Here is a 14,730-nt window from a genome sequence, read left to right on the forward strand (position 1 = left end):
TTTCTTTGATTCCCACTCCTTTTCTTCATATCTAGTTCCTTTCCTACTCAGGTCCTTTCATTTGTACGTTGGAGTTTTTTCTCATGTAAATTTAAACAATGGGAAATACTGTTCAGTTGGCTAGAGAGCATGGAGATTTAAAACAACAAAACAAATTCAGATTGAGGAAAATTATTTCTGTGTAAAGTTATTTAAAGAACTCTGTATTATATAAAAGGCAAAAAGTTCTATGTACTTGATGTGAATATGAGAATACTGCTATAATAAAGATTGACTGCATGGAGAAGTCTTTGTCAAGGCCATTTTTATGAGTGTTGTCTTTCAGTAACAGCAAAACAGCATATTGTCCTGTGTGGTTTTAAACAGCTTTAATGAGCGAGATGCTAAACCTGACAACTAAGAAATTTTGATCATTATGTCATACATATTAACTGCTGCCTGATTTATATTATTTTTGCTAAAATAAATTTTCTGGGCTAATCATTGAAATGTTGTGCATGGAATGATAATGTTATTGGTGATGTAATATTTTGTAAAAGGCAATGCCGTATTTTGAACCAGTTGTAATTTTGCAACTTGGATGTACCCTTCATGTAAAGTGGCTGCTCTTAAAATTATATGCTTTTTGTCTCCAAAAGTACACCCTGTGATTGTTTCTAAATAATGATAATGATAATAGGCAGCATATAGAACATACTGTGTGCTGGGCACTTTGCTAAATGTTTTCCATATATTATCTCCTTTGTGGAAAACAGTTTTGTTGTGTAAATTGGTTCATTCATTGCCAGATTGTTGAAATTTGTTGAAAGAATATTTTCGATTCAGTATATTAGTGTGTTATGCAAAATTTCAGGAAGAAAGGCAGAGAAGTGGTAATGAAACTTGAATCCAGGTATAACTAACTTTCTAAGGGAACAGCCATTTTTAACTGAACACACCAAGCCACACAAATAATCATTTTACTATTGCCTGTCAAATATGCCTAATTAAATATGTCATTTTCAAAGATGATTAGAGAAATGCATGATCCACAAGTAAAATTACCTCTATGATTTTTTTTTTAATAGTTACTTGTTAAGTAGCAATATGCTGCTGGAAGTGCGATCTTTTGTAGGAGCAGCACATTATACAAATTCACGGAATTAACCTTTTTTCCTTAAGAATGGCCAGTGCCGGGGCCATTAGGTGGTGCAGTGGACAAAGCACCAGTCCTGGACTCAGGAGATCCTGAGTCACTTAGCACTTCCTAACTGTGTGACTCTGGGCAAGTCACTTAACCCCAGTTGCCTCAGCTAAAAAAAAAAAAAAAATGGTCAGTGCCAAAATGATGAATCTCTTTTGTTTTAAATGCTACCCTAAGAGGTAAACCATGATAATAATAGCAGGCCCTTTAAGTAAAACTCTGACCTCTCCGAGTGCTCCTCAGAGGAGGTTTCTTTAGTTATGAGAAATTTGAGTGACCTTGTAGACAAACCAATGGTATCAAGTCTTCTGATGACAAATCTCAAGGTTTTTGTAATTGTCTTTACACGTACACTATATTTGAATAGGCCAGAAATAACGCACATTGTTATGTTCTCTCCCGGAGCTGGCTATCTTGTCTCGGCCAGGCCTTCCCCCTAAATGTTCCTCAGGTTTTTAGGATCCTCCCCAGAATCTAAGAGAGTAAAAGACAAATGAATCTCAGAGAGAGAGAGAGAGAGAGAGTTATATCCCAAAATCAAAGGCGAATGGCTACAAAGGGGTCTGGCTTCCTGCTCCTGCACATGCTGGTGCGTTTGTGGGTGGCCAGACACATTCATCTCCCTAGCGGGCTCCGGAGCCGAGCGGGTTTATGACATCCTGTGCTGGTTGCCCCGTGGCTTGCCTCGGCAGTGTGGGTGCCCCCTGCGCTGATGTTCTGATTCCTGAGTCAGCATTCTTGGTAGCAGTGGATCATTACAGGCTGGTATGGGCATCCATGAGGCATCATGGGCTGTCAGGAACATCCTGAGCAAGTCATTTAACCTCTTTAAATATAAAACAGGGCTCCTTACCGGCTATCTCACAGAATGCTTGTGAATATCAAATAATGGTCAGTTCTACGTTAATGTGTGCTAATTAATAGCAGAGGGAGGATTTTTCAAGGATCCAAGGAAGTAGATCAGACCCTAGCCCAAGTTTCAGGAAAACATATGAGCCCTCTTCTCAGAAGGCCGTAGGACAGGAAGGGTCAAACCCCAGGCCTGAGTCTCAGGGAGTCCCGTGTCCTGCAGGAGCAGACAGCATTGCTGACCACTGGTCAATAGCTACTTCCCTTCTAGTTCATTCAATGAATTTAAAGCCAACAGGAAGGGGGGAGTGTACTTCCACCTTGGTGCTACATAGGCACCCATCTGCCCTTTGCACGGCCCACTCTATTCTGAACTGCTCAGGCAGTATGTTGACCCTCTTCTTGCAAGAACTGAATGAAAACTTTGTATTGCACCTAGAGATGCCTCCAAGTAGTCAAATTAAGAGGAGTTTACTATGACCCCATCCCACAGAGTCACCCAGAAGTAGCAGAACATCTAAACACAGACCAGCTATCTCCCAATTTGTTGGTTCGCCAGTCCATTCATGGATGTTTGCTCAGGGATACCCCTCCCTAAGGGTTTCAGGTAATATAGACTATGTCCCAAAAATTTGGGTGCCGTTTTAAGCTTTAGTAACTTAGAGATATGATAGTTCATTAATATGAAGTCACTAAAGCTTTAAACCTGCACTGAGACTTTCAAGAAATCCTTATATTTCTCCCATTTCCCATATTGTTGGTTAGTATTCCTAAATAGATACATAAAATTTTTGCTGCTGTTTCTTCCAGATGATTTATGCTCCAACTTCATCACTATCCAACTAGAAAACTACAAAAATTAATAGTTTTTAGTAATATACCTTGACTAACCCATTTTTATTAAACATTTGAGTGAGTTTCTTGTTTCTATGTATTTTTACTCTAGAAACAAAGGTACTCATTCTCATCATGAAACTATTATCTTGATCTACATCCCCAGTGACTTTGTGAACACTTCTGCCTAATCTCTGTTCACCTATTAATGACTTCTGTCAAACTCCACCCTCTGCACCTCTTTTATTTGTAGTTTTAAATTCCATAATTCTTTAACTGTAGATGGAACTGTGGAGGAGTAGAAAAGGAACCTGCTTAGCTGACGTCCCTTTGGGGTATATCATCAGTGCTCCCAAGCTTCCCTCTCTAATGTTTCTTCATGCTAAGGTTAACTAACTCCACCACTGTTCTCATCACTTTCCCGAGTTTGCTCCACTGATATTTGCCCTCTCTCATCTTTGATATCTGTATTAAATCTTTAATCTGTGTATACTAACTTGCTTGTATACAGAATGCTCAGGAATAACCCATTCTGAAGGCTTAAGTACAGTGGTCCTCAAACTTTTTAAATAGGGGGCCAGTTCACTCTCTCTCAGACGTTGGAGTGCCTCACACTCTTTCTCCCCCACTTCAGCCCAGTGCCAGAAGTGTGTGTTGCTAACCGAGGTTAGATCGAACATCACTTCGGGTTTGATTTTGCCATAGGCAGGTGCATAAACATCCTCAGCGAGCATCTGGCCTGCAGGCTGTAGTTTGAGGACCCCTGCTTAAGTAGATCCTGTTATTCCCTCAAGCCATCTTCCTATAACTAACTTATTTTTGTGTACTCCTTCTGTATATTGATTGCCTAGGAACCCCTGCCAATCTGGTTTCCAACTCACCTTTCCCTCTCAGTTCACTGAAGTTAGTTACCAGTAATTCTGTGGCTTTATTCTCCTATATCTTGTGGTCAAGCTTTTGATGCAGTTAATTCCTCCTCCTTTCTCCTAGATCAGGGCTTCTATTAACCTAAGACTTGTAAAAATTTAAAAAAAAATGTATTTCAATAACTAGCTCAATATAGAATTGGTTTCTTGTGTAATGCTATGCATTTTATTTCCGACATTTAAAAACACGATGCTGACAAAGTGGTCCACAGCCAAAAAATGGTAAGGACCCCTATTGTGGACACTTCCCTTGGTTTCAGAGACTGCTGAGTTCAGACTTTCTCAGTGTCCTCTTAAATCATCCATCCTTCTTGATGCAGATGTTCTCCAGGGCCTAGACATGGCCTTTTTTTTCCCCTCCTGTACACACTCAGTATTTCCTGTGGTTTCATCTCTGTGGGTAACTCTATACATCAAGTCCAGGTACAAGAGAAAACTGCTATCTGTCCAAAGCAAAATTCACCTTTCCCACCTAGCCCTGCTCCAAGCTTTTGAAAGCACCATCTTCTCATCTCCCTGCCCATAGCCTTGACTTTCTCTTGCCCCTATCCGACAGTCAGCTACAAAGTTGTGTGGTTCTTCCTCCTCCTCATCTTTCACCTTAAATCCCTTTATCTCCACTTCACCTTAGGTCAGGGCCTCTTTACCTCTTCACCAACACTGCTAGAACAGCCTCCTAACTGGTTTTCCTGCCGTCAGTGTCTCCCCTCTTTAAGGTAACTTCCATACATCCGAAGATAATTGTAATAATTTTACATTACTTCTGACTCTTAACATGTTAAGTGGTTTTCTGTTGCCAATGAAACAGAATAGAAACTCCTTACCTGGCCTTCAAGGCTTTGGAAAATCTGATTTCCCTTCATTTTTCCAGATGTATTTCATATTAGGTTCCTCACAAACTCTTACTTTCTAGCCATACTGTACATCCATGTCATTCAACAACTTCAATACTCGATTCCCCTTTTTGATACATTTTACAAGGTCTTAACCATTCCTAGAATGCTCTCCTTCCTCCTCTTAGAACCTTTTAGTCTCTTCTGAAGCTTTCCCCTCATCTCCAGTTCTTCTTACTCTGGCTCCCATTCTCCTCATACTAAAATTTGTGGACATGTCCTCCTTATTCCCCCCAGGTCCAAGACTATTCATTTCTTCTTTGTACCCTCAGGCTTTTTATCTGCAGCACTTAGTGGTGAGCCTGGCATTTCTCAGATGCAATCAGGCTCATTTAAGTAAGAAGCAGAGGGGCAGCTAGGTGGCAGAACCCGGGTTCAAATCTGGCCTCAGACACTGAACACTTTCTAGCTGTGTGACCCTGGGCAAGTCACTTAACCTCAACTGCCTCAGCAAAAATAAGTAGCTGAGGATGAAATCCGAGTAACTGTAGAATGGGTTCCCACTGAAGCAGATTCCCACAGCCCCACTGGTGAAGGAACACACTAAAAGGAGCCCCCAGTTTCCCCTCTTAAAGCCTTTTTGTGGCCACTCCTGACAGGCCTTTCCTCGATAAGAGCTTCTTGCAAAGCAAAACTTTCTCACTAGAAACTGCAGAGTAAATGCTTAGTGTGGTTCCCAAACCCTCTGGGAGGAAGGAAGGCTCTCCTGGCAGGGAGAAAGCTAAGCAGGCAAGCTCCAACAGGGCTATCAAGTCAGCTCAAGAAAGGCTGGCTTCTATCACCTAATAGGATGACTTTGCTTGAGCTTGTGGTCCCAACAGTGCTCTGGTGGCTCCAGTTGGAGGGACTGAGTGGGACTTTGAGGGAGACAAGATAAATCAGGGCTGATCAGATGCCGCCTCCAAGGCTTTCTCAGCATTTACTTCCTGACTCTTACACCGTTAAGTGGTTTTATGTTGCCAAGGAAACAGAATAGAAGCTCTTTACCTGGCCTTCAATGCTTTCCACAATCTGACTTCATTTTCCCCAACTCTGGCCCCGGAAGATAGCTTCTTTTTAGTGATTAGTAAACCTCTCCCTCACAGTCAGGGGACCAGAGAGCATGAGGAGGGGGCACCGAATTTAGATCGACCAATCAGGTATTGATTTTACAGCTGAAGAAACTGAGAGCAGGTGAGCACAGGGCCCGTGACCAGCAAAGGCTTGATGTTCACAGAAGGCCCAATTCCACATCTAGAACCAGACTAGACCCGCCTTTAGATTAGGGGTACCTCTGGAGGATCCCTAGCTTACAGCTGGGATGTGGAAGCCCAGAGGAAGAAGGGGTACTGGTGAACCATTAGCCACCTGCTCTCTGGAAAAGAAATGTCAGCCCCTCCCCCCCTTTCTAAAACCAGCTCCTGTGTAGCCTTGGACTTAACAGTGGCAGAGGCTCCTTCCCTCCACCACCCTGTTCTGGGATGGCAGTCACAGTATTTTAAGATCTGTAAATCCATTTACGTGTGTCATCTCCTCGGGACCTCACAAGACTGTGGTTATTATCCCCATTTTATAGTAGAGGAAACAGAGTCAGAGAGGTTCACTATTGACAGAGACCCAATAGGAGGCATGGAAGATCTACAGGTTCAAACGTGAATCCAAGACACACTCATTGAGAGACCTGGGACACTCCCATAACCGGGTTGCCTCAGTTTGCCCAGCTGTAAAATGTGTGTTTGTAGTCCCTTCCCTCTCAGCCTTGTTGTGAGGGTGTCTGCTGAGCACTTAGCATCTGACACAGGCTCCTAATCAGACCTCCTTGCCTTTTCTCCCCCCTCACTCCTTCCCAGTAGCCCCTTCACCCCTCAGCCGCTCCTGCCGCCTCTTCTCAGGCACCAAAGGACTCTTCCTGCATGCACCCCTCTTCCCCTGGCATAAGGGGGGGTGGGGCTCTTCTACTTTGGGGGACATAGAAAAGATAAAAATGACGTCTCTCCAAACCCCCCATTTGGTTTGTTTTATTGTTAAAAGCTGCTAGTCTGCACACCTGTTGGACACTGAAGTCTCATACCTAAATCAAACCGGGAATAAAGTCTGTGGCTTATTTCTACATAAACACTAAGTTGTTGAATATGTCACGATAATACATGACTCCAAGAAGATGAGGAGCCCGATGTACTCACTGAACAATTATAACCCAGGTGAGCCAAGGCTTAGTCACCATATACAAAGCTCACCCCTTATCAAAGGAAAAAGGTAGACCATCATTCATGTGAACATAACGTTAATTAGCACCGTCCCAGGTGTATCAACAAAACAACTTCTCTTGAAGATCCTGGCTGGCCCCTTCCAGTAAATAAGTGAGGGGTATTTAAAATATTTATTCAAATCCAATCATTAAAACCCATGGCTCTTTATTAGTTACTTAGAAACTTGTAGAAGTGAATTGTTTGCCAAAGGGGGGGGGGTAACCATGACTCCACAAAACTGAAGAGAAAACAGGCTTCCCATGTCTTAGCAGAGAAACTACAGGCAACAGGCCCAGGATGAGACACGGTTCAGATATAGTCATGTAGGACTTGGCTTTGCTTGACTCCTTTGTTCCAAGAGGTGGGAAGGAAAGTGGAGCAAGGGAAATGTGTTAGCCAGTGAGATGCCCCCTCAAAAAAGTGAAAATAAAACAGTAAAAAATACACAGAAGGCAGTTCAGAAGCGACACAAGTAACGTAGTTGGTGCTATTCCACTGGGAAAAGGAATGGACTTATTGATATAGAGAATTCCTAACTGCAGTTTGGTATCTTCTCTGCAATTTATAATCTTAGAAAGCTGCCCAGAGTGCTAAGTGCTGTGTGGCCAGTTACACATCAAGTATACATCAGAGATGAGACCTGAACCCAGATCGTTGTGGTTCTGAGGCTACCTCTACCCAGCATACCAACCTGCCTCCCAATATAATGTTTAAACTAAAAATCAAGCTGCATAGAATAGATTCATGGTTTCAAATATAATTCTCTTTATTTTTAACAATATGAACATATATTTGTTGGTATTTAGTTCATAATTTAAAAAAAAATTCACTGAGCTCACAATTTGGATGAAAAGGTTTGTATCTATGTAAAGAAAAAGACAATTCAAGAGAATATGATCAAGTTCCAAAATGGCAAGTATAGAAACCATAAGAATTAATTGAAAGTAAGGGAGGGGGGAATCAGTTGTGACTACAGATATCCTAATATAAGATGACCAAAATGTCTAAGAGATCTGGAAAAGTCTTCTTATTGACTGGCCCTGATTTTCCACACATTGATTTATGTGCAATTAATTTGTGATTATACACATAAGCTGTTGCTATGGCAACTTTGCATCCTACTCTCTCTGGAGGCTGTAAAAAGTAGCTGACTTTTGGAACCAGCCTCTTTTCTAGAAGTCCTTTCATCTAAAATGGCCTGGTAGAAATGAAATTTGCCCCAATCCCACCTTGACCTGAATTTTTATAAAGATGTCTGCACCATAGATTTTGAACCATATTTATGCTGCCTTGAGACTGTCCCTACCCAAAGGGCTCAAGAGTTCAACCACCCCAAATTTCTCAAATGCTTATTTTGCCACAATGTCTTGCTCAAAGGTTACTCACTCCAAACCCCTTCATTCAAATGGAAAACTAGAAAAATTGTAACTTTTGGTTAAGAGTGAATACTATGCCCCCTAAGGATTCCTACATTCACCAAAAATGAAAGAAAATAGTTTGATGATCATTTGAACAATCCAGTTTTTAATCATAAAGTTTATTTTAATCTATTGTGTAAAAAACAAGTTTACAACCTGAAAAAAATTTTATATATATTACAGTTCTGGAGAACTCTAGGAAGCATATCCCCTTAGCACAAAAGCTTAAGCTGGCTTAAACCTAGGAACACTGAAAATGGGTTTCAAACAAAAGCCTTTCTGGAGGAATAGTTCTGAAATGTTATGGAGAATTATAGCTATTTATCACACATAGCCAGAAGTGAGCATCTATCTTGTACCTTCTATGAGGCAAGTTGTGAAAGAAGTTCAGCATCTTTCTGAGACATCCCAAGGGAACCAGAGAAACTTGCTCTTCAGGCCCCCCTCAAAAAGCAATTACTTCCATTTAAGTGGTCCATTTAATGCAGTGAAAAATAACTCCTCTGTGCCTAGAGATAAAAACACTGGACTTGGATTGAGGAAAGCTTGACTTCAGATCCTGTCTCAGACATTTATTAATTGTGTGATTCCGTGCAAGTCCCTTGACCTATCTCACCTCAGTTTCCTCATCTATCAAATAGGGATAACAGCATCTATTTCACTGGCTTGTGAGGATCAAAAGAAACATGCCTAGTACTATGCAAACCTCAAAGCACTAAATAAATTTTAGCTATTTCTTCCTTCAAAATCCTGAAGAGGCAAACATCTAATTTACTAAATCATTGCCTTTGAAATATTTTGGTTTGGGGCATCTAAATTTTTAACAAGTTTAAATTTTTATAGTAATTAGCCACTACAAAGCAAATGTTCCATAAGTTTTGAATAAGATTTCTCAATTAAATCCAATAAATACAGTTTGAGATTGTTGTTTTGGGGAGGCAAGGGTAGAGGACAGAATCTTTTCAGTAGCCTCATTTTAAAAAGGAGGGGAAAAAACCCCTGTTTTTCTGTACCCTTAAGTGAAGCTTGACCTAATAAGTTGCTTCCTATGGAGTTGTAACTCTTAAGTTTTTGTCAGCAAAGACACGTGGCAGAACACTGGAGATCTGCAACTCTTAAGTACAAATAGAGAAGGACCGAATTTTAATAAATCAGTGTTTCAGAAAAAGAACAGAACCAAAATAAGGAAATAATCAATTAAAAATAGTTGGAGGGAAAAAATGGGAACAGAAGCAGAAATAAAGTGATATGGTTCATTCTGCTTCATGTCTTACATAGTACATAGCTTGCTTTTGAGGGATCATCTCCAGAATTGAGGAGGGCATGTCCCTCCAAAGTGAATTGTGTCTATCATCGAATGAAGTTCTCAATGGACACATCATCTAAATATACAATGGTCATAGAAAAATTAGAGGAAAATGGAAGGAGATGCCTGCCATAATTATGGCCAGGGAGAGAATCCTTAAACAAGAAATAGAGCATTACAGTAGACAAAATAGACAATTCTGACAACAGAACCAACAGGTTTTTACAAGAACAAAATCAACACAGCTACACTTAGAAGGGAAACAATTAATTGGGGGAAAGGTTTTTATAACAAACACCTAAAAAGGTTTGATAATCAAGATATTTAGGGACAAGTATATAAAACAAGAGCCAAGTGGTTTTCAAAAAAAGAAATGCTAACAAACATGAGAGAACATTCCAAGTTACTAAAAGGCATGCAAGTTAAAATAACTGAAGATTCACCTGGCAACTTGGCAAAAATAAAAGTGGTAATAGAAGGACTGCAGGAAAACTAACATGCTAATACAGCACTAGTGGAGTTGTGCATTAGTTCATTCTTAAAAACAATTTTCCAAAAAGTCACTAAACTGTACATACTCTTTAATCCAGTAAAGCCAAACAGATATCCCAAAGAAAACAAAAGAGGAAAAGGTCTCATATATAGAAAAATATTTATAAGGAGCACTTTTTGTAATAATAAAGAACTAGAAAAATGAGTATCCTGACTGGTTTATGGCAGAACAAATTATGACTAATGGAATATTATAACATCAGAAAGACTATAAAGAATTCAAAGAATGGGGAAAAAAAAAAAAAAGAATTCAAAGAAAAAATTGTATGAACTAATTGAGAACCAAAAAAGCAGAACCAGGAAGACAATTTCCAAAATGACCATAATAATATAAGAGAAAATAACATTAAAAGTTATCAAAATCCTGATTAATGCACTACATAATCCTGGTTGTGGAGGACTGATGGGAAAACCCTCTCTAAATAAAGGTGGTTTTCTATAGGTGTAAAATGAGGCATGTTTTAAAATGTGGCCAAGGGTTTTTCTTTACTGCACTCATTTGTTGTTTAAAAAAAAAAAAAAAAAAGTCCATTGGGAGGAAGGCGGATTGTTTATTGTGAACAACAAACATTAAACATTAATTAAACATTTTTAAAAATTTAAATGATAGTTGTAATTGCTGAGAAACAAGGTGCTTGGTAGCACCTACTTGTAGTGGTCATGACACTGCTTTATTTCTCATCAGGAGGAATACCCAATTCTTCATCTGTCCATTGAGAAGGATCTGGATATGGGAAATGACCCTGGGGGGGACAATTAAAAAAAGAAAATCAAGCATTCATTCAACTAGAGAAAACAAATCCCAGCTTTGTCTCTTACATTCTGGGTGATCCTGACCAGTATCCTCACCTGTAAAATGAAAGGGCTGGTCTACTTGACTTCTAAAGTTCTAATTCTAAATCTATGACTCTAAGATCCTACTATTTGAAATACAAAGAAAACAGCAAATTTATAGAAGTTTTAATCTCAGCCTCAAGCCATCCCCCCAAAAAGGAACAGGACGCTGAAAATATAAATTTGTTTTAAGAAAGATCTAGGTCAGCTCTTAATCTTGTTTGTGTTGACAATCCCTCTGCTATTCTCTAACCGAAGGAAATGCTAAATTTCAGTTACAGGTTAGTAAAAATAAGTTTTCCTTTCCCATCCAAGTTTAAGATTTCCTTGAAATTCCACAAACCACAGCTTAAGATTGGATAAAGTCATGGATCTCTGGCTCATAACTAAGATATTAGTAGATCATCCCTAACTTTTAAAATTGATGTCCTAGAATGCAATCATGATCTCACACAAAGTGTCCCTCGGTACCCCTATCAGACAGTTCCAGATTGAACTAGTCCGACATTTAAGAAATGGTATCTACAAATCATGATCCATAATGAAGGATTACAGAACAAAATTTTTGAGTATTTGTCAATATTTGCAAATAAAAAAATTATATTCCAAAGCTTACCAATACAGCATCTGAGTCATGCCAAAATCGCCAGAGAATCCAAAACCACATTGTAGCACTTAACAGATTAGCCTGGAACACTTGAGATTTTTTCAGTTGGGGATACTGCCGGTATTGGGGCTTAATGTGTAGACCACGTCCAGCACTATAATTCAAAAAAGAACTTTTTAAAAAATGCTTGTTACATTAGCAAAGCCTTTGACGTCAGAATTATAATCTCCGGCTATTATTTCAAATCACAAATGCGCTTGTCCTAATTACAACTCCTTGTGGTGAGGTGCAGATGGGATGTAAAAGTGTCCTATAGATTCTAAAGTACTTGGCAAACTGAGGAAGGCCTGCAGAAAGATGGGTGCACTTCCTCTAGTCTACTTATGAAACCGGGACATGAGTCACGCAGGATGTGTAAGTTGCGAACTGCTATGACAGATCCCAGATCCATGTGAATATACTTCATCTCTCTAGTCCCCTCCTACTAAAAGTTTATGTACATTTCAAAATATTTAAGAAAAACAACTCTTCTTTGGTGTGAAATTACTTTTTCTTGACCACAAGACACGGCTGAAACAAATACTCTGCAAAAGAGAGGAGAGGTAGGATGGCCTGGTTCTGTAGGACTTCAACAAAAACTTATTGTTTACTTACTGTGTACTGTGATACAAAATAGATACAAAGTAACTTGTGGGGAAAGATACTAATATAATAGTAAAGGAGGCTTAACAGAAAAAGTGGTGGATGGACTTAGTCTCGACGGAAACTAGGGATTCTAAAACAGAGGGGAGGAGAGAATGAAGACCGGAGATTTGTGAGGAATGAAAGTAAGTTCCATGGTGGAACTTAAGTGTTTCTAAAGGGGAGTCATGTGCAATAAGCCTAAAAAAAAAAAAATCATCGCCTCTCTACCGGATCGCCGAGCCCCACAATGCCCCGGGACGGAGGCCGTCACCAAGCTCAGCATTCTGGGACTTGTAGTCCCCTGCAAGCTCCCTTCAAGGTGACTACAGGTCAGGGAGGGTGGGGAACAGAATAATGCGACTGAAATCCTCTCCATGCATCAGTCAACACTTACTGCCGGACTGCTCCGATGGCGCAACCAGTAGTCCGCTCACTGGGACCCTCCAGGTAGCGCCGGCCCCCCTCGCGAAGGAAAGGCCCCAGCCGCCTCAACGCCGACATGACCGCGGGAGTCCGCAGAGAAGGGACTGAACACAGCGGAGTCTTTCCGACATAGCCCAGCCCCTTCCTTAGACGTCACTTCCCCGTTCGACCACGAGCCCCGCCCCTCCGGCGGGAGGAGTGGCTTGCGAGACCGTCTTCGCTGAAGTGTTTCGCGGCCCTGGGGACCGAGCTGGTCTTCAGGTGCCTTACCTCAGCCTACGTGGGAAAGAAGCCCTGTGGGGACACAGACCCCAAAGATCCGGGTCTGCAGCCGGCTACGTATACGCACAGTGATGTACTGTGCTAACGGTATAAGTGAGCTTCCTCTGTGCGAGTGCATTGAGTTACGCTTTGGCGTATAGTTCTACCCACGTTGGGTTGAGGCTAGGATTGTCCCTTCCCTCCCGGTGCCTGCGGTGGTAATGAATCCCTTCTTCGCCTCCCGGAATCGAAGCGGATCAGGACTGACACCCTCCCCCCCTAGAAAAACGCATGGATTCTCCCAGTTTCAGACCCAATTGCATCTCCCGATTCGCGTGGGGAGGGGGCTTCGGATGTGATCGCGGAGAGCAGCAGGGTTCTTGTCGGTCTGGAGGCGGAGAGAACGTCTTTCCTCCAGGAGACTTCCGATCGCGGCTCTTCTGGGTAGGTACTAGTCCCTGAGCTCTCCACAATGGTTTAGCCCTGGGCGGGCTTAGGCAATCTCCTAGCAACGTTGACGCCATCCGTGGCCTGGGAGTGGTGAATCCCTTAGCCACGCCCACACGCTGCTCCACCCCCTCCCTAGGACCCACGTGGAGGGAGACTTTACACCTAGAACCAAAACAAAGCTAGGGGCGTTCAGTGTGACTGACATCTGAGAGACCTGAAAAAGTTTTCGTTTTATTTTATTTCCCAACATGCACCGATTTGTCAATGAAAAATTATCTTCAATGACCATATATATTTACTATGAATATTCCACTTGAATTTCTTTTTAATTCAGATAAAGATGTTTCATGCGTCATCGGCACTGTAAATTTTACCTTTGTCCGGTTAATTATTCTCTTAAGAAGAGCATTAAGGAGAGGCGTGAGGGAGGTGGAGTGTGGCTTGTATTTGAACTAATATGGTATTTTCTGACCTTTCAGCAGGCCCAGCTAGTAAAGTCAAATTAAAAAAAAAAAAAAACCCTTATTAAGTCCTACTATTCGGAATGACAACATTTGTCTAACTCTACAAACATTAATATAATGCAATCATAATCTCCCAACTCTCTTCTCAAAGAGAAGCATGTTTCACAATCCGTTCTCTGGAGCCAAACTAGTCATTGCACTTAAGTAACACAAAAACTCGTCCTGCTCTCCTAGAGCTTACAGTCTCCTAGAGGCCAAAGGTGCATCTCCAGGAGCCCAACAGGCTCCGCTTCTTCACACCCCCGGCATCTTCTTGAAGAGCAGTCAGAAGATGGGATCATTGGAAGTGAGAATACCTTAATAACGGTACTGCCCTGACACAGAATGTCAGCCTAAATAATACCTGCAACTTCCCCACCTAATAATAAAAGCATTTCTTGTTATTAACTTATTATATTGCCAGGCATTGTGCTATGCATTTGACAAACATTTGATCTGATCTAACCAACCAGCCCGTGAGGTAGGTGCTCTTAATTGCTGAAGCAAGCAGGAAGGGTCACAGCTCAGAAGTCCCAGCACTCTGTGCACTATGGCGCCCCCAGCTGCCTCAGAGCACTGAGAGATTAACAACTTAGCCAGTTAAATGGCTTTTGTGCGTCAGAGGCGAGACTTGAACCCAGGACTTCCCTGCCGGCGTTCTAACCACTAAACCATGCTGCTCCCACAGAAACAGACACCAACCAAAACCTCTATTGCTGCTTGCAGCGATAACCCTGAGATTGGGGAAAAGCAGAAAGGTGACAGCCTCGGAGTCTCTT

General features: G+C 41.3%; 1 protein-coding gene across 1 annotated transcript; it reads right to left on the reverse strand.

Moving 5' to 3' along the window:
- Positions 1 to 7,654: 7,654 nt before the first annotated feature.
- On the reverse strand, positions 7,655 to 13,752 carry NDUFB2 (NADH:ubiquinone oxidoreductase subunit B2). Its single transcript, XM_074267739.1, has 3 exons — positions 12,709 to 13,752; positions 11,640 to 11,784; positions 7,655 to 10,932 (listed from the first exon to the last, which is right to left on the reverse strand). Exons 1-3 carry the CDS (start codon positions 12,813 to 12,815, stop codon positions 10,861 to 10,863), a joined length of 324 nt encoding a protein of 107 aa, XP_074123840.1. The 5' UTR covers positions 12,816 to 13,752; the 3' UTR covers positions 7,655 to 10,860.
- Positions 13,753 to 14,730: the final 978 nt, after the last annotated feature.

The sequence above is a fragment of the Sminthopsis crassicaudata genome, chromosome 5 (assembly GCF_048593235.1).
Source record: "Sminthopsis crassicaudata isolate SCR6 chromosome 5, ASM4859323v1, whole genome shotgun sequence".
In the NCBI taxonomy this organism is placed as follows: domain Eukaryota; kingdom Metazoa; phylum Chordata; class Mammalia; order Dasyuromorphia; family Dasyuridae; genus Sminthopsis; species Sminthopsis crassicaudata.